The sequence below is a fragment of the Zalophus californianus genome, chromosome 8 (assembly GCF_009762305.2).
Source record: "Zalophus californianus isolate mZalCal1 chromosome 8, mZalCal1.pri.v2, whole genome shotgun sequence".
Classification (NCBI taxonomy): Eukaryota; Metazoa; Chordata; class Mammalia; order Carnivora; family Otariidae; genus Zalophus; species Zalophus californianus.
Window position 1 is genome coordinate 105,241,639 of NC_045602.1, and position 19,580 is coordinate 105,261,218.

The 19,580-nt window shown below is 40.3% G+C and overlaps 1 protein-coding gene across 14 annotated transcripts in view; it reads right to left on the reverse strand.

Annotated features, from left to right (window-relative positions):
* Positions 1-19,580, reverse strand: part of PLCB4 (phospholipase C beta 4) — a 414,002-nt gene that overhangs the window by 214,366 nt on the left and 180,056 nt on the right. For 7 of the 14 annotated variants that reach the window (XR_003524780.1, XM_027623045.1, XM_027623032.1 and 4 more), the window contains one exon: positions 12,329-12,401. The exons of 6 other annotated variants lie outside the window; for them this stretch is intronic. Coding sequence is in view for 6 of the 8 variants with exons in the window: in XM_027623045.1 (XP_027478846.1) it covers positions 12,329-12,391 (63 nt within the window). In the remaining 2 variants the exon portion in view is untranslated. The remainder of the gene's footprint in view (positions 1-12,328; positions 12,402-19,580) is intronic. One more of the 14 variants, XM_027623041.1, reaches the window with a different exon arrangement.

Here is a 19,580-nt window from a genome sequence, read left to right on the forward strand (position 1 = left end):
TGCATGGTTGAAAATGCCTTGCACAGAAGGTGCACAGTACATTTTTTATTAAAGGAATGAATTGAGATGGGTATTTTGGGCTCTGTGGGAGTAAAATAAGTTTGGCTTGAGCTAATTAGATGCATTTCTAGAGCAGAGGTTCCTCATGGGCAGTGGATTTTGGTTCTTTGCCCCTTAACACCTCCTCCCCCCACTTTCTACTGATAAGATTGCCCGATGTTCTCTCTTCCTCTCAGTTCCTGAGGTTCCAGTAATATGGACTCCAGGAGGGAAGTCTGTGACCGGGGATGTGACCTCTCCTAACTAGGGATGGAAGGTTCTTAGCTCAGGGACAGACAGAACACTTGCATCTGACCAGCCAGAATTAACAAGCTCAATTCTGAGACTTTATTTGAGATACCTGGAAAGTAGAGTCTGTCTTCTGCACGATGCTACGGGATATCAGTCCAGAGCTGTCAGTGATGGACATGTGAAGCCACAGAGGCATCCAAACAGAGCAGAAGGCATGTCACAGAGACAGAAGTACAATCATGCCACGAGAGACCCTGGAACGTTTTCAAGCTATATGAACCAAAAAGTTACCTTTTTCTTACTAACACTCCTAAAGTCAACATACTAGTTAATAAAAATAAACAAAATAAATTATCAAAAGAATCTTTACTGAAACATTATCCTTCAGCCCAAAATGTATATCTTTTCATAGTTTCATGTGTCCAGAGCAGAGGTTCTTTGGCTTTCATGAGATGATCCAATGAGTTATAATCCCTCAAAACCTCAGGAACCTCTTTTCTAAAGAGAATACTTCAAAACTTGATGAAAAATTGTCCTTTTGTGGCACACTCTTATTTTTACAAGTAAAAAGAAAAACTTGACCAACTTCTACCTCTAAATAGAAAAGGTAGATATGGACTAACCACAGGAGAGAAAAAAAAAGGAAAAAAATTAACCACGGAAGGCCAGGGCTTTAAGATCTTTATAGCTCTAGGAATGCTTTTTTTTCTCCCCCAAAGGCACCCTCCCAAATCATATCAAACATACTAAATGGGCACCCATAGCAAGTGTAGTTTATGTAGTTACATATAAGTACATGAGGATGATTTAAGTTACAAGTTGCAACAATATCATAGTTGATTAAAGAGTTCATGAACTACCTTATTTGGAAGATATTTAATGAAGCACTTCATCATTTTAATATTCTCGTTTTCATCTGTTTTAGGCCAGTAAAATTTTTCAGAACACAGCTATTTTTTGAGAAGGCTAAAAATAGGTCTTGGGAACCTAGGAACTATGACCGGAGTAACCAATAGTTGAAATGATTACAAAGATTTTTTTTTAATTGCTACATAAGAATATGCACACAGTATGCTGTGTTCTGTTTCCAACTATTTCAGGCTAAATTTGCCTTGCTCTGATTGTGAAATCCTCAATTGCTCAGGCCTACCCTGAGGAGGCCACTGCACAGGGCTAGTTCTTCTCTACTGTTAGTGTAGAAAGTTCCACTGCTGGAATGAACGGATCCTTTAATGAATTTTTCCCTTTTAAAAGGAAATTCTTCTAATTTAGCCTTTTATTGGGACTGATACATACATAGCAATGAATCAAAACAAAACAAAAAACCCCAAACAACCCACCAATATTCTGAGCCTATTTTTTTCCAACTATTTTAAAGAATTAGTCCAAATGCCAGAAAAAATAAGTTAAACGTTTTCAAGTAGTATAGGAATTCAGATGGAGATGGTAGTTTTAAAAGAGGCCCCCCCAAAAAAAGGGAAGAAAAAAGTAAAATTGTAATTTTCCTCAACAAAGAATGGGAAGAATGGCTGAAAAGCCTCAAATAGGTAAAAAAACAAAACAAAAAAAACAATGACAACAATAGCTAATAACTATTAAATTGAAAAAAGAGCAAACAAATATTTTTTCTGGATTTGACTACAGGTGTATGGGTGGAAGAGATTACTGAAAGGTATGTCATTAATATTATGAAGGCAAGAGCAAGCTGACATTATGGTCTTAATATCTTTATCCAGAGCAGTGCTTCTCAGACTTTAACCTGCAAAAAAATTCTTTGTTTAATATTTTTGTTTGGAAAATACAGAAAATGATCAAAGCTAAGTATATAATATCATTCCATGATCACCTTTCTTTGAAAATTTATCAAACAAGAGTATGAAACCCTCTCCTTTTGTCTGGCAGTCCAACTTCTGAGATAGGCAATGTAACCAGTAGTTCCATATACACCTGTTCATATGCATACAAACATCATGTGCATACATATGGCAGCACATTTATGCACAGGCATAATTATAAAATAGATGAAAATATTTGCTTTTAAAAACCTGACATCAGCTTTAGATAGTTCTTTGTAGTGTGCATTTTTTTAAATTTTTTTACTGTTATGTTAATCACCATATATTACATCATTTGTTTTGGTGTAGTGTTCCATGATTCATTGTTTGTTCATAACACCCAGTGCTCCATGCAGAATGTGCCCTCTTTAATACCCATCACCAGGCTAACCCATCCCCCTACCCTCCTCCCCTCTAGAAACCTCAGTTTCTTTTTCAGAGTCTATCATCTCTCCTGGTTCGTCTCCCCCTCTGACTTACTCCCCTTCATTCTTCCTCTCCTGCTATCTTTGTAGTGTGCATTTTTAAGAACACACAGAACACATTTCATAAAGGGAATCTCTGAATCGAATGTCAGACACATTTTAAAATTCAATACTGCCAGATTATACAAACAAAATGATAGGAGGTATCTCCCACTTAAAAAATCTTTAAAAGTGATTGTGGGGGCACCTGAGTGGCTCAGTCAGTTAAGTGTCTGCCTTAGGCTCAGGTCATGATCCCAGAATCCTGGGATTGAGTCCTACATCAGGCTCCCTGCTCAGGAGGGGGAGTCTGCCTCTCCCTCTCCATCTGCCCCTCCCCCTGCTCATGCACGTGCTCTCTCTCTCTCTCTCTCCTTCTCAAATAAAATCTTTAAAAATAAAAACATAAGAGTGATTGTGATTATTTTAATAGTATGAAGTAGGGGCGCCTAGGTGGCACAGTTATTGTGTCTGCCTTCGGCTCAGGCCGTGATCCCAGGGTCCTGGGATCCAGCCTCGCATCAGGCTCCCTGCTCAGCAGGAAGCCTTCTTCTCCCTCTCCCACTCCCCCTGCTTGTGTTCCCTTTCTCACTGTGTCTGTCAAATAAATAAAATCTTTTAAAAAATTTTTAATTGTATGAAGTAATAAAAAAATTAAAACAATAGCCTGGAGTGGGGAGGGAAGAGTGCATTCAAAGTAAACAGGGAGTTGTTTTGTTTTTTTTTCCTTAAATTGGGTGGTGATCAAAAGAGTTATCTTGTTATTCCTCATGCTTTTCATAGGTTTTACAAATATCCTTTTGAAACTGCTCAGTATCTAGTAAAAACAATTTTCTAAAATACATACAAGTATAAAACAAAAGCCTCCGTTTCCCATTGCACCCAGGCCATTCCTGCAATGTGTATAAATAAATTGATCATTTCTGATTTCAATTTCTCTAGTGTACCTCCCATATCTCCGAAGCAGGGGCTGTTCAGCAGAAGTAGAGTGTAAGCCACATTTGTAATTTAAAATGTTCTAGTAATCTCACTGAAGAGTAAAAAAAAAAAAAAAGGTAAAATTGGGGGTGCCTGGCTGGCTCACTCTCAGATGGTAGAACATGCGACTCAGTCTCAGGGTCCTGAGTTCAAGCCCCACCTTGGGCATGGAGCCTACTTAAAAACATTAAAAAATTATGGTAAAATTTTAGCAATACATATTTCACCAAATATATCCAAAATTATCAGTTCAACATATAATTATTACAAAAATTATGGTGCTATTTTACATTCTTATTTTACACTAAGTGTTTGCTATCTTATGTATATATATTTACACTTATAGCACATCTCAATTTACACAAGCCAGCGGCTCAATAACCCCACTTAGCCAGTAGCTACTGGATCGGAGAATGCACCTTTAGATGATACCCTCAAACCCCTATTTCTTTGTCAACCTAAAACTTATCATTTGACTCCATGGTATGCCTTTTTCTCTCTTTTTCCTTCACTCCATCACTGCTACCATTGTTTCAGTAATTCATTTCTCAATTGACCTTTAGACCCCTGTATTTAAACCCTCCCTTTTTTTTCCTTCTATCTGGTTTTCTCTTTATTTAGGGAGGAGTAAACTAGCTTCTGTAACTCCATTATGGCTGGAAGTGGAAAAGTGATCATTTATTTTTAAATGATTTTAAACCTCTCTTTAATTCACCAAATGAGGCAGTCTTCTCTCCCCCTCTCTGTAAAATGAGAGGTTAGGGTCCCTCCAGTTCCCTTTTCTCTTTTCTGCGTCCCAACTTTTCCCCCAACAATTACACTGTCACCAAAACGTGACCATTCCATTTCTGGCCACCTGTGAAATAGTTTTTGGTGACCCTTTCATCCTGGCACACCCCTAAGAACCATAAACCATTTAGATTAAAAACCGCGTTTTCTTCTTAAGAGTATGGCCAGTGAGGGTCTAATGGGCATTATTTGGGGGTTGGGCTTTATCTGACAGATGAAGGCTCATGATTATACCTTAGCCATAATGGTTACATTAAAACAGATTCTAGAATTCAGTATCATAGAAATTAGTTGAAAAAAATTTCACTTGAAGTCTAAACAAATTAATAAATGAATCTATTCATTTCATACTATTCCCATGTGTACCATTTTAGGATGCCCCACTAAAGCAAAAAGACATTAAAATTGTGTAGGTACCTCTATCTATTTATTATTATTATGGTACTCTATGCCAAATAAAGAACAAGTAAGTGCTCAATGGGGAAGAGAATAAACACCACTTCAGAGGGGAAGATGAGAATCCCAAGATATGCAAGTAAAAATTAAAATGGTCTCTGGGAGCTTATTTAATTGCTTTTCTCTCAAACTTGTATCAGAGTCATCTCGTAAGAAAGTTACTGTATTCTCTCTGCAGGTGCTTGGAGCTCCCCAGCACCCTGCCATGAAACCTTGCTCTAATGTGCGCTCATCCCCCATCAGAACAAAGATGTGCTTACAAAGCTGAATGTGCGAGCTGCCTTCCGCCGATTTAATCTTCACTCTTTCCTCAACCTTGCTAACCCACTCACCAAGGGCCATATCCAAACAAAGTCCTCCAAAACTGAAATCAAGTAAAATATTTTTCTGAAGAAGTTCTTTCTGAAGTGATTACACATGCATGTTACATAACATTTACATAAGAATGTGAATAATGAGATTTAATTTCCCAACTCAGATGGAAAATATTGCTAAGGCTGGGGATACTTAAAAGGATATGCTGCCCAGGGAAGACGACTATACAATGTTAAATATCTGTAATGAAATGTAACAGCCACCAAACAAGACCAGATGCCTCAGCAGATGGTCCAGCTTGACCTCCCAACATCCTTTCTCCTGATTTCAGTGGGTGATGAAAATGAATCCAATTAAAAATACCTGCTTCCTGAGGCTTCTTAAAATGAGTGGTAGCCTTGTGACCCCTTTTAATCCAATGAAAGGTATGTTGAGATTTGCGGGTGGTAGGCTTCTGCTTTTCTAACATAGACACAGTTGCTCCCTGCTTGCTTCTTTTGCTTTCTGCTGGGAGTATGCATGTGACACCTGGAGGCACAGCATACATCTTGTAACCATGAGGTAATGAGCTTCGGGAAGAAAGCTTATCAACTAAGGATGGTGGAGAATGAATCTGGACAGAGGCAGGATCCCTGAGGGAATGACTTAGCTTCCAAACCAGCACTGAACTACCTACCATTGAACTTCTTGTTATATGGGAAAAACATGAACCTATGTGTTTAAATACTTTCTGAATTACAGAACTCATTCCTGACAAATGCACTGGCAATACCTGAATTTTATTTCTCCCATCATCTGTATACAAGGTCTTAATGCTTGACTAAAATGGAGAGGACTTTCTCTTCTACAAAAATTCCTAAAAATTTTAGATACAGGCCCATGATTCCTTACCAAAAACGCTTGAGGTCTGATATGTTTCAAATTCCCAGAAAGGTAACATGGTGCATATATCATACATTATGCATTAGCCGCAACAGATCTATGCATTTAGTCCAGCGGTTGACAAATGATGGCCAGAGGCCCAAGTCGGCCTGCTACCGGTGTCTGTAAATAAAGTTTTATTGGAAGATAGTGATTCCTTCAAATACATATTGTCTTTGACTGCTTTTGTGCTAGCTACAATGGTGCAGTTGAGTCATTACCACAAAGACAGTATGGTCCACTAAAATAGAAAAGGTTTGCTGATCCCAAATACATCCGTATTTATGCAGTGAAATCTATGGCTATTCACTCTAAGTGCGATAAAGATTACACAAATCCTTCTGTTGGTTCAGACAATCTTGCTACGAAGTTTCTGCCAAATTTATAGGAACATTAAGTTTTCAAAGCTATATTTTTAGAATTACAGAAAAAGGGACCACGTTTCTATAGTCCAGAGGAAACAGGAGCAGTTCATCAGGCTGGTCTAACCCACGTGGGGTGTTCCAACTCACTGGCTAGTTCTTTCATGTCTAAAAGCCCAGGATGGTGCCCGAGGGCTCTAAGAAATAGAGACAGCATTCTGCAGTGAAGAAAACACCAGGTGATGAGTAAGAAGAATGATTTCTAATTCTACATTCTGCTAACTTGGGGTATACGTTGCTCTTTTCTGGGTCTCTCTTCAAATCCGTCAAATGGGACCAAAATGTTACCTACTCTGCCTCAGGCACAGAGGATGGTGAGATTATTTCTGATAGCACTATGAATATGGCAAGGCACAACACACCCATCTGTTAGGTATATTGTTGCATGAATGAGATCTACTTCATTCTATATGCAGGCATAAATACATATTTTACTAGCTATAATGTGCCTTTAATTATTAGCTTTTCCCCTTTTACTGGATAGTGTTCGATTGCAGAAGAGTCAAAATTTCTCCGACTCTCCACAATGGTAGGTGTTTACTATTTCTTAATTCTAAATTCTAGGCAGTTGATATTATACTTTAAACATTCTGCTATTTTACACATAATTTGAGTCATGTGGACCATATTTTTCAGGGAGCTTCACTGAATAGCCATTGGACCACCTCCAACAAATACCTAAAAATTTCATGGGAACTTGACCATATTCATTTTTATGGCAACAGAAGTATTAGACAAACTATGTAAATGTGATAGATTTTAAAATGAGACATTTTTAATCCCACAACTTTTTTTTTTTAAAGATTTTATCTTTAAGTCATCTCGACACCCAATGTGGGGCTCGAACTTACAACCCTGACATCAAGAGTTGCATGTTCTATCAACTAAGCCAGGCAGGTGGCCCCCCCATTACAACTTTAAATGTCAAAAATAAGAATTTTCTAATCTAAGACTCTTTTTAAATCATAGAATCTATACAGTTAAAATACTGACTTAATTTTTAGAGGTAAGATGAAAAATGGATTTTGTTGGCTCCTGTATTTTTCTAAATGCTCAGTCGTCACATACTTGTTTATACAACATAGACTAAAAACATTTATACGTTAATGATTTCTAGAAACTGACAGACTTCACTTAAAATCTAGTTCTCTTCTAATAAATACAAGCTAATACGTAGTTGTTTTACTTATTACACAGCCTAAATGTCATGCAGCCTAAATCTTAGAGAAGTCTTTTTATTAGATTTGACAGCAATTACTCATCGTGGAACTGTATCCTGCACAGAAACTGCTCTACCAAGGAACAGGTTAGCTTTCAAAAGGTTGTCAGATCAGTCCCTTTGTTCTCGAGTCCAAGGGACCATAGACAGCATCTTTTCCAGCTGGGCAAACTCAACACTTTGGTTTTAACATGGCTCTGTTCACAATGGTGAGAACCTCCCAGGTGAAGATTCCTAGTAAGGGAGCATCCATTTTTCCCCAAGTATGTCCTGTTAAAGTCCCCTCCTCAGAAGAGAAACTTTGCAACAGAGGCACGAAAATGTGCAAGGCCATGCTCTGAGGTATGTGCACGTTCTGAATCTCCAGGAGCCCCAAGGAGTGCTCATGGGCAGCTTACAAAGCACCCAAATACAATCATAAAGCTCACATCTCAGTTTGAGCTCATAGGTTCAGAGCTGCTTTAAGTGAGCAGACTTCATTGCCCACCTCATCTGACCTTCTCATCAGAGAAGGGGTAAAAACACAATATGCAAAACAAAGGCAGAATCATGAGCACCTGAAGGAAATTAATTCTGGACATGCCATTGGGGAAGTACTAGAACTAAGAAAAGGTCATTGAGTATGAAACACGGATGCAGAGTTAATAAGTAACAACAAGACACCAAAGCAGCGAGATGCGTTTTCACCGGGACTAGAGCAGGGATGAGGAGGCAGAACAAGATGGTAGTCACTGATGGCCTTCCAGATTGGCTTTGAGTATGGATTAGCACCAAGCAAGAACCCTAAAGCCCTACCCAGGAGAACAAAGAAGATAATCAATGGTGAAAGTGTTGACAGGGAAACAGAGAAGAGTTAGCCAGTCATTGAATACAGAAAGGAGACTAAGAAAGTGTAACCTAAGCAGGTGTAGCAGATCCAGGCCAGAGTCCTCTCCCTGCTGGAAATATCCAGAGAACAGAGGGAATCAAGTATGGAACCACTGTTGGTGACTGACCCTAGTACTTCTACTATGGTATTACTCGGGTTGCTCTGTGTCTGAATCTTAGGGGGGAGAATCCTAGATCAGTGCTTCTCAAACTTGGCTGCATATTGGAATAACGAATCCTGATGCCTGGACCCCACCACAGAGAGTCTGATTCTAAGGTTCTGGGGTTGGGTGTAAGCATCAGTATTTCCTGAAGTCCCCACATTCATTCTAATTCATAGCCAAAGTTGGGAACGTCATAGACTAATGCTGTTCAAACTCTGTGTGCATTAAATTAAAATATATTTCTTGACTAGATCTAGGGTGGGACTCCAAATTCAGTTGCGCTAACAAGTTCTCAGATGATGCTGTTACTGCTAGCCCTTGGACCATACTCTGAGTAGTGAGGGCCTAGTCCTGCACTGTCCAGTGTGATGGCAACTGGCCGTGTGCCATTGCTGAGCACTTGAAATGTGACCGGTGGGACTGAAGAACCAGATTTTTACTTGAAATTTAAAATCTCAAACCTGCTGGAATTGGAAAATGATACATGAAGCAATTTGGGCATGTGAATACTATTTCAATTGTCACTTTTGCGGGGCGCCTGGGTGGCTCAGTCCATTAGGTGTCTGCATTCAGCTCAGGTCGTGATCCCAGGGTCCTGGGATCAAGCCCCATGTCTCAGGCTCCCTGCTCAGCAGGGGAGTCTGCTTCTCCCTCTCCTTCTCCCCCTCCCCTCTCACTCTCTCTTTCAAATAAATAAATAAAATCTTTAAAATAAATTGTGACTTTTGTGAGACCCAAATAACAGACCAAGTATCTCTGATAAAAATTTAGTGTCCGAGTTGAGATGTGGTATAAGCATAAAGACTTGATTTCAAAGACTTAGTATGAAACCAAGAATATAAAACATCTCATTGGCAATTTTTGTATGTTGGTTACATATTAAAAGGGTAATAGTCTAGATAGATTGGGTTACATAAACCATACTATTAAAATTAACTTCAGCTGTTGTTTTTTTAAAATATGGCTACTAGAAAATTTTAAATTGTATATGAGGCTAGCATATTTCTTTTAGACAGTACTGGTCAAGACTAAAAGCAATTGAGGCTTTCCTATTACATGTTGCTAGTATTGGTTTAACGGGTGGTCTAATTGGTTAGTTGGTCCATGTGACCCACACTAAGGTGATGGGAACTAAGGGGAAGTCTGCAAGAGGCCTTCTGAGAAGGAAAGTATCCCTTAATAAAGAGAGAGAGCCACAAAAGAAAAAAGCCCTTTGCACCCACCTCCTTCCAGCTGTATTTAAATGCAGTTAGAAGACAGAACACAGAGAACTTTGGCAGCCATTTTGCCACCATGAAGAAACAAGACCCCAAGTTCTAGATGCCCCTTAGAGTTCCAATCAAAATAGGATCTTCTACCTCTGAATTTTCTGTCACATGAAAAATTAATGTCCTAATGATTCAAATCAATGCTTCTTAAATGTCACCATGCATAGGAATTACCTGGGGATCTTGTTACAAAGCAGATTCCCTTTCAGCAAATCTAGGGTGGGGCCTGAAATTCTGAATTTCTAACAAGTTTCCAGGTGCTATCTACGGAGCTGATATAAGCACCATACTTTCATTCCCAAGGATTCCAACCAAAATCACTTAGGTTCTTTAGTTGCTGCTGAAAACATTCCTAGTGGACACAGTGGGCAAAGCCAACCTCTGCCCATTAGCTCCTCTACTTGCACACTGTGGCTGGTAGCCTGACCATGACTGACCAACTGGGAATCCAGGACCTAGGAATCTGTCCCTTCCCAAAACAACCAGCTATTACGGGAGCAAGAGGGCAGAAGGCAAGGGTTCTGTGGTCTTATGAATTTGGAAGATGCTGGGGTAAAAATCTAAAACATTTCCCTACTACTTGATTTTGCATGCATAATCACTACTAAGCTAGTACTTGCTTTAATTTTTAAAGTATTGTTAATTACAGACTTGGTAACAAAATACTTTCTTTTCACAGGGAATATCACTGGATTAATGTGGCATGGAACACATTTTCTAAAATGCTGTGTTATTTAGATCATGAATTAGTAGAAAGCATGAAGGCCAAGAAAATGCAGTCTGTGTAGTACTCAACTGTTTAAGAACCACAGAGCTTGGGGTGAAGTAATCTAGATTCAAATTACTTACTGTGTTGCACACATCATATACTGTGTGATGGACAAGGCACTTACACTCTGGGAGCCGAATTCCTCACCCATAAGAGAGGAAAAGAACACCTGCCCACATCACCCAACTATGGTAAAAATAATACGTGCTCACACTTCTCAAAATGACACTGCTTGCATTTGGAAGAGAGCTGAAACTTTTTCAAGATCTATTTAGAACTACACAAATACATCAGGGAGCAGAATAACTCACATGCAGTCTAAAGATAACATCTGGGAGAAACTCTTGGCTTTCTGAACCTCTTGGGGGAACCATTCACCTCCTTCTGCTCTTAAGTGTACATCCAGAAAAACTTCATGTATTTAGAAGTGCTTGAAAGCCAAAAGCTCTGAGTTTGAGGACAGCTTGTGGGTACCACTTGGCAAGGGTGGGTGAGCTACTCAGCTGGTCTCCCCACAGGGTGTCCACCCCCTCGCGTGGCCATCACTTTCCAACGTCTGCAGATTCAGACTTGAGAGGGTAGGCTGCCCAGAATTCAGAAGGCTTTGAAGAACTGATGCATGGTGAAAAAGCCAAGATGCAGAAGGATTTTTTTAATGCCAAAATATTAATATATAATGAGAAAAACTGTAATAACTCCATCAAGTGGATGATAGGCTTTCACCAGCGACTATTTTGCTTAGACACCATGACACACATGCAACTATTCTCCTGGGGGTAATACTGATTTTTTGCCTGCTTCCATTTTCTATACTTCTGTCATTGACTCTCCTCCCTTCTAACTTATTCATCTTTGAATAAACTTTATATGGAATCATGCATTTGTTCTAAATATGTTCACCTGGTTCTTTCAGTGTCACAATATACTATAGAGGGCACAAACATCATGTAGACATGGTCATGTCTTGTCCATAGGTTAAAAGACAAAAAAAAAAAAAATAGGTAGAAAGGATGTATGTGAATAATAGCAAGTTGAAACAGAGGTCACTAAAACCGTGTGAAAAGCACACGAATCATTTCTGGTTTAGGGACCACACTAGGCAGAATAATAACTCCCTAAAGATGCCCTTCCTAGTGCCCAGACCTGTGACTATGTTGTGCTACACATCAAAGGAGAATTAAAATTGCAGATGGTATTAAGATTGCTAATCTCCTGGGACGCCTGGGTGGCTCATTCAGTTAAGTGTCTGCCTTTGGCTCAGGTCATGATCCCAGGGTCCTGGGATTGAGTCCCGCATCGGGCTCCTTGCTCAGCAAGGAGTCTGCTTCTCCCTCTGCCTGCCGCTCACCCTGCTTGTGCTCTGACAAATAAATAAAATCTTAGGAAAGGGGCGTCTGCCTTCGGCTCAGGTCATGATCCCAGGGTCCTGGGATCAAGTCCCGCATTGGGCTCCCTGCTAGGCGGAGAGCCTGCTTCTCTCTCTGCCTCTGCCTCTCTCTCTGACTCTTATGAATAAATAAGAACATTAAAAAAAAATAAAATAAAATCTTAGGAAAAAAAAAAAACAAACCTGCTCATCTGCTGACCTTAAAACAAAGATGATCATGGATCCTCCAGGGGGACAGAATGTCATCACAAAGGTCCTTCAAAGGGGAAGAAAGAGGCAGAGTAAGAAGCAGGAGAGGACATTGCAAGAAAGACCCCATAGGCCACTGATGGTTTTAGAGACAGAAGGGACCACAAGCCAAGGTGGCCTCTACAAACTGCAACAGGCAACAAGGAAGCAGATCATCCCCTAGAGCCTTCAGATAGGAATGCAGCCCTGTCAACACCTTGGTTTTAACCCAGTGAAACCCACTTTGGATTTCTGACCTCCAGACCTATAATAAATCAATGCTGCTTTAAGCCACTAACTGTTGCAATTTTCTACAATAGCAATGAGAAATTAATATAGGGGATCAGAGCAAAAGTTAGGAAGGAAGCAACATTAAGTTGGGCCTTAAGGGATTTTTTAAAAAGATTGATTGATTGGAGAGAGAAAGAGAAGAGGGGGAGAGGCAGAGGGAGAGAGAGAATCCTCAACTGACTCCCCGCTAAGTGCGGATCCCAAAATTGGACTCGATCCCAGGACCCTGAGATCACGGCCTGAGCTGAAATCAAGAGTCGGACGCTTAACTGACTAAGGCTCAGGCGCCCCGGGGCCTCAAGAAATGTGAATACATAGCTATGATACTCAAATTTAAAATAAATATATAGCTCTTGATGTTTGGAAGGCTTTTCATCCAATGAGACAAACAAAAATAACACAAACCCTTTGTGCCATTTTTACTAAATCTCATATAAAAAGCAGCCCCTCTTTCACTCTAGTGATATGTACAAGAGATGCCCAAGTTAACAAAGAACTAGGTACTCCTCTGAGAACTTCAAGGGATTACCACATTTATGCCTAATCTTACAAACTATCTCTTTCTCCCACCCATATCAACAAACTATTCAAGTTAATGCGGTGTATTAAAAGGTTTCCAAATTTGGTATTAGTCTCAAAGTCAAGAGGATTTAGATGGCTTGAGAGAAAAATGTAAATGCGCATCCCATAAAGAATTGCCAGTACTCAGGTAAACACCATTCTATGTGAGTTTTCATCATTGTGTATGTGTGCGTATACATACCTACATGCAGATGTTCTGTGTGATTATACGTTGTGTGTATATTATGTATATATACATATGGACACAGTAACAGATAGACATAGAGATATGTGATATATATCATATAGGCATTCATCTTATATTCATAATTAACACAGCTCACAGGTGACTGATACAATGAGAAACATCATCCACAACACTGCAGTTTTCAGTGTCAAAGGATTCCCTGCACTGATCCAATTTGACTCCACAGATAAATACCGTGGTGCTAGAAACCAGTGCTTCGTACAATGAAGGAATGTATCATGAGTTTTTTTTTAATGGGCTTCTTTTAAGGAATGAATAAAAAATGTTTTCATAGAATTTCTGTCGAGAGGGAATGGAAGCTGCATTCACAACACGCTTCCCAGTTTACATAAGCCCACAGAACTCGGACGACAGGGCAATGTCTGGGAGGGGCAATCCAATCATGTAAGGTCTGGAGCATCTGCGTCCTCGGCAACTGCGGGAGGCCCAGGCCGTGTTCTACCACAATCACTCCACTCTGCAGTTTCAGATGACAAGCTACCCCAAGCCTCTTTGGAAGTAGAAAAACAAGCTTCCATAAATATCAAAGTACTTATGCTTAGAACACACTATATGCAAGCCACTGGTTAATGCAGTACCATTAGGGAGACAGTCAACTAAACAACTCAATTCAACTAAGTAACTTCCCCGGAGATTTAGAAACAGAAATGTGTCCAAGTGGGAGCATTGGCCACAAATTATAGCTATTTGAAAGGCCTCAGTTCCCACCCTACGGGAGGGGATGTACAAGAGTTCTCTTCCATCTGCCCTTGAAGAAGGCTGTGTTATTATTGAAAAAGGTTTTACACCGTGCCTATAAGATCTTAAGTGCCCCCAGTATACATGCAAATGTTCTTAAATTTCCTGCTGACCTATAACCCCACAAAGTACCTCAAAACATTTAGCACAGGCTCTGAGTGACATGACAATTAAGCTACACAGAGACTGGTTTTAGAGCTATTTCTAAAACAAGCTTTGCAGGCCCTTAACCTGGGACCTGGAGAATTCAAGGGGTGGGGGTGGTTTCCATCAACTAAGGAACAAAGTTTCATCTTTATTTACACTGGCTTCTCATTAAAATCTAGAGTTTTCTTCAATTATCGACATAGGCAACAAACCACAACAGTCTTAGCTGACTTTGTAATTCTGTCACCAATAGAACCACAGATATTTACATATCACATTATGGTTGTGTCAAGTATCTTGAAATTCTGTGTACTCTCATCACTGCCTTGAAATTATAGTAGCTAATAGGCCGACTATGAAGTATTATTCTACTCATTAAAAATGAATACCTATTATAATATCACAATTCACAGCTATAGTGCAATAGAACTGATTTTTGGTAATCCTAGTTTATTTTATTTTATGCATTAATCATAAGAATTATTCTGTCAAGGATCTACAGGCTTCCCCAAATGCCAAATGGGTTCATGACACAGCCATATTAAGACTTCCCTGAGCTAGAACGACCACTCAATTCACCCAATCACTTTCAAATTCAGGCAAACTGAATGGGATCCTATATGAAAAGACAAGGCAATTAGAAGTATTTTCCTTTTTAACCCATGTATTCACTCATGCAGCAGACACTAGATACCTTCAAAATCCCACAGATGATAGGGAAGGTAACACTGTCCTCAAGGAGCCCAAAGCCTCGAAGAAATGACACAGATCAGAAAACTTTTTCTACAAGGGTATTGACTGTTGGATTAAAGAACATTTGCAACTGAACTTCGCTGAGAGTGTTTAGCCTGAGGTGACTTAAGTGGAGATTTTTCTTTAGAAAACTAATCTGGGAGAGCAGTCTGTACAGTGGGCTGGAGGGAGGTTGACACAATGGGGGGAGGACTATCGTAACTCCAACAAGAGATACCATGGGCCTGATGGAGCAGAGTGGCAAGAGAGAAACTGGAATGGCGATTCAGGGTACAAGGCTATCAGTGTTGCCTGGCACACATGGCTTCATCTGAAAAGCCCAAAGAATTTAGTTGTCAATAACAAGGAAATGTTTAGTCAGACTAACTTAATATACATCACATATTATCATGCAATTACTTATGTATTGTATTATGCACATATATATATATATGCATATTGGACCATGCTATTTAAAATGTTTTCAACAGCTCTGTAACATGGGAAAATGTTTTGTCATGTTAAGTGAAAAAGTACTATAAAAAATTATAATGTAGGAGATTATCACAAAAATGTCTTCAATTCTTTCTCCCTCCCTATATCCATGCCTCTGTTGTTCCCAGTGTGTGTCATGACAAATGAACAAAACTAAGTAACTCAAAACAACAGAAATTTATTCTCTCATAGTTCTGGTCAGAAGTCTGAAATCAAGGTGTGGGCAGGGCCACATTTCCTACAGAGGCTCTAGGAAATATTCCATTTCTTGTCAATTCCCACTTCTGTTGGTTGAGGCATTCGTTGGCTTGAGGCCCCATCACCCCAATCTCTGCCTCTGTCTTTACATCACCTTCTCTCCCCAGGGGGTTGGCGGGGGGATCTCCTGAAAACTTTGCCTGTCTCTTATAAAGATGCATGTGATTGTATTCAGAGCCCATTTGGATAAAAATCCCAGATAAACACTTCCTCTCAAAATCCTTAATTTAATCATACACTTTGCATTCTGCTACATAAGGGTAACATTCACAATTTTCAGGGATTTAACATGGACTTCTGGGGTCATTTTGTGGCTAAACACAAGGCCCTTTATCATGTGATTCTGTGGCTCCTCCCATCAAGAGGTGGAGTCAGTTGCTTCATCCCTAAATCTGAACTGACCCTAGGACTTGCTTTGGCCAAGAGAACACAGCAGAAATGATCTTGTGCCAATTCCTAGCCTAGGTCTCCAGAGACCTTACCCACTTCCAGTTTCTGCCAATAACAAGGAAATGTTAAACTAGACTTAATCTGCATTACGTATCAGCAGGCCAAAAAACTTGCCTCACCATGTGAGCAGACCTGGGCTAGCCTATTCTGGATGATGAGAGGCATGTGGTCTAGCCACCACATCCTTCTAGCTGGCAAACGCCCAGAGGTCTGAGGGAGGCCATCCTTGACCAGACAGCTACCAGATAACAAACACATCAGCTGAGGCAGACACGAGAGCAAGGCCAGTGGAGATCAATCAAACCACATCCACTTACTCAGAACGGCCCGGTGCACCAAGACTCAGGAATAATAAATGCTTAATGTTTTAATCTACTGACATAGACACCACAGTGCAGTTTGTTTTGAAAGAAAGAGAACCACGACCACTTATTATCAGAATTTGAGCCCTGCAATACTAAGTGCTTGTTATTTGGTAAATTCAAAAGGGAGCTTCATTTAAAGAACATGTTTAAACTTTTCAACAAAACAACATAAGAGTTTAACTTTACCTAAACACTCATTTTACTGACCAAGGAAATATAGCTGAGTCCTGAATAGACTGACAAACCTATTTTCTAACAAGGCCATGAGACGCTTCAGTCGTGTGCAAACTGAAATCACACCAGGTATGCGAATGATATTACTGATTTTTTTTTTTCTCTTTAGGAGTTCAGAAAGAAGATCGGTTGATTTTCACCTTCAAAATTCAGTTGCCAAACACAACTAATCTCAGTTGGATCTGTAATTCTGATACAAGCTAGCATTCAGGTTAAAAATTTTCCATGACTAAATCTGTGTCCTTCCTAGCAGAATTGAACTGATTTAGAGTTCAAGTTTCTCAAAAATATTTTGGAAATGTCATTATGTTCTCTGTGACATTATATGGCATTCTTTCACAGATTTTTAATTGAATTCCATTTGTAATGGGAAATGAAACCTAACTCTCTTGAGGGGCTTCTGGAAGATGTGGGAAAGAAGGAGAAATGATTTGGGACCTAGAGGCAGGGATGTTGCCGAATACCATCCCTGAGAGTTGAAGTCGACACTTCAAGATTAGGGGTCACAGAGAGGGGCAAGACATCACTGCTCACAAAGGACAACTCCTCTCTCATACACAACAATGAACTGACCATTCAATGCCAGCATTTGGCTAAAACAGCCTCTGAATACCCAGCACAGAGACATCCAAGTCCTTAATAATGTAAAATAACACTGAATGAAGGCTCACCATTTTCCACGCACAGCTCTTGCGTTTTACATAAATAAGCTCAACTAAGCTGCACAACAACCCATGAGACATTAACTAATAATCATTCCCATTTTACAGGTAAGAAAGCTGAGGCACAAAGTAACTACCATAAATTCACACAGCTAAGAAGTGGCAGAGTTGGGATTTGAACCCACGTCGTCTGGTTCTAAAGCATCCTCTTAACAACAGTCTTATTATCTTTCCTTCATGTCCATGTTCTGAAAAACCAAACTTCCAGATAAACTCTTAAGAGTTTAACAAAACAAAGACAATGAAGAGACAATTTTTTTTTTAGTTTTATTTATTTGACAGAGAGAGACACAGTGAGAGAGGGAACACAAGCAGGGGGAGTGGGAGAGGGAGAAGCAGGCTTCCTGCGGAGCAGGGAGCTCGATGCAGGGCTCGATCCCAGGACCCTGGGATCATGACCTGAGCCGAAGGCAGATGCTTAGCGACTGAGCCACCCAGGAACCCCTAGAACTCTTGAACACCCCAGAGACAAATTTTTTTAAAAAGGATGCAAAATGGCAAATTCAAATGATCTGAAGAGAAGTCACAAAGGGACCTTGAGAGGTAACATGCTCCAGCCCCCTGTTGGCAAATGGTTCTCTAAACTGCTCCTTCACAAACACAGGTCAGAGGCTGCATCACAATCATGTGAAATTTCCAAATGCATCTGACTACCACTGAGAATCACAAAATCACTAAGGAACCCCCACTGCAGTCATTCATTGACAGGAAGTCCTGCCTCTTTCTAGAAATTTCTTCTGGGTTAATTTGAGCAGCCGTATAGAACAGCTCAGCAGCATTCCCTTTAAGTAAAATCCTCCAAATTCATAATCCCACCAGTGTCCTGCTCTCTGGGCTTACCAAATCGACTTCTTTAACCTTTTCTTTCTAGAATTTCCATCCTGCTAATGATCTTGATTGCTGTTCTTTGAACCCCCTACAATTTTTCTAGGCCTCTTTTTAGAGTTGCCACAGAAAACATAAGACAGGTAAAACACAGGATGCCGCTGGTCTAAGGACCACACTTGGAGAACCAGTACTCTTAATTCCCCAAATTAGGTAGAATAGGGGGACGGAGCACGCCCAAGTCTATAAAAGCCTCAGCTAAACTGCACAACCTCAGAGGAGAACATGGATGGGAGTCTCATCTATGCACTATAAGCATTCAAGTCCCCTTCCCTCAACATTTCTAGGAAACCAGAAAATGTCGGACTGAAGAAGATCCAGCCACTGTTCACCTTGGATTAGATTCCCCCAGATGGAAAGAACCTCCTTAAGGTTCAAATGATTTATTGTCTGAGGCAAGCTTGTCAAGGAACCAATGGAGCCATCCCTTTGTTTTCATCTGCCCCTAAGAGAAGCTGTCCTTAGCCCCCAGGGAAGAGCCTGGAGAGAGCTCCAGCCTAATTTCCCTCCTTAAAAGCATCTCTCTTCATAATAACTATTTGTTTTATTCTCTGACCTTTCTCCAACCTATGAGCCCCCGTCAATCTCCAAGACCCAGGAGTCTGACCAGGTAACTGCCCAGTCCCCCAGGCACAATATTTGGTAGAAGAGCCTGAGGCAGATTCCTTTGATGCCTTAAATTAACAGTCTGTATCCTTTTCCATTTTCCTGTAGCTCAGAACTCTCTGAATTCTGGCTCTGAAGTTGGACTTGGGACTTGTTCTGGCCAACAGAATGAAGCAGAAATGACATGCTGACTCTGAGTCTAGCCCTTCAAGAGGCCTTGCGTGCTTCTGCTGCTTCTCCTGGAACCTCGCTCAGCCACAAGGAATAAGGCCAGGCTAACCAGACAGAGCATGAGAGACCATACTAAACAGAGGTAAGGCATCCCAACTGAAGTCACATAAGATTAGCCAGCCCCTAACTGACCCACTAGCTGACCACAAATACAAGAGAAAGCCCAAAGGCGCCAAGCTCAAACTAGCTAAAATGCCCAGCTGGCCATGAATTTGTGACCAAAA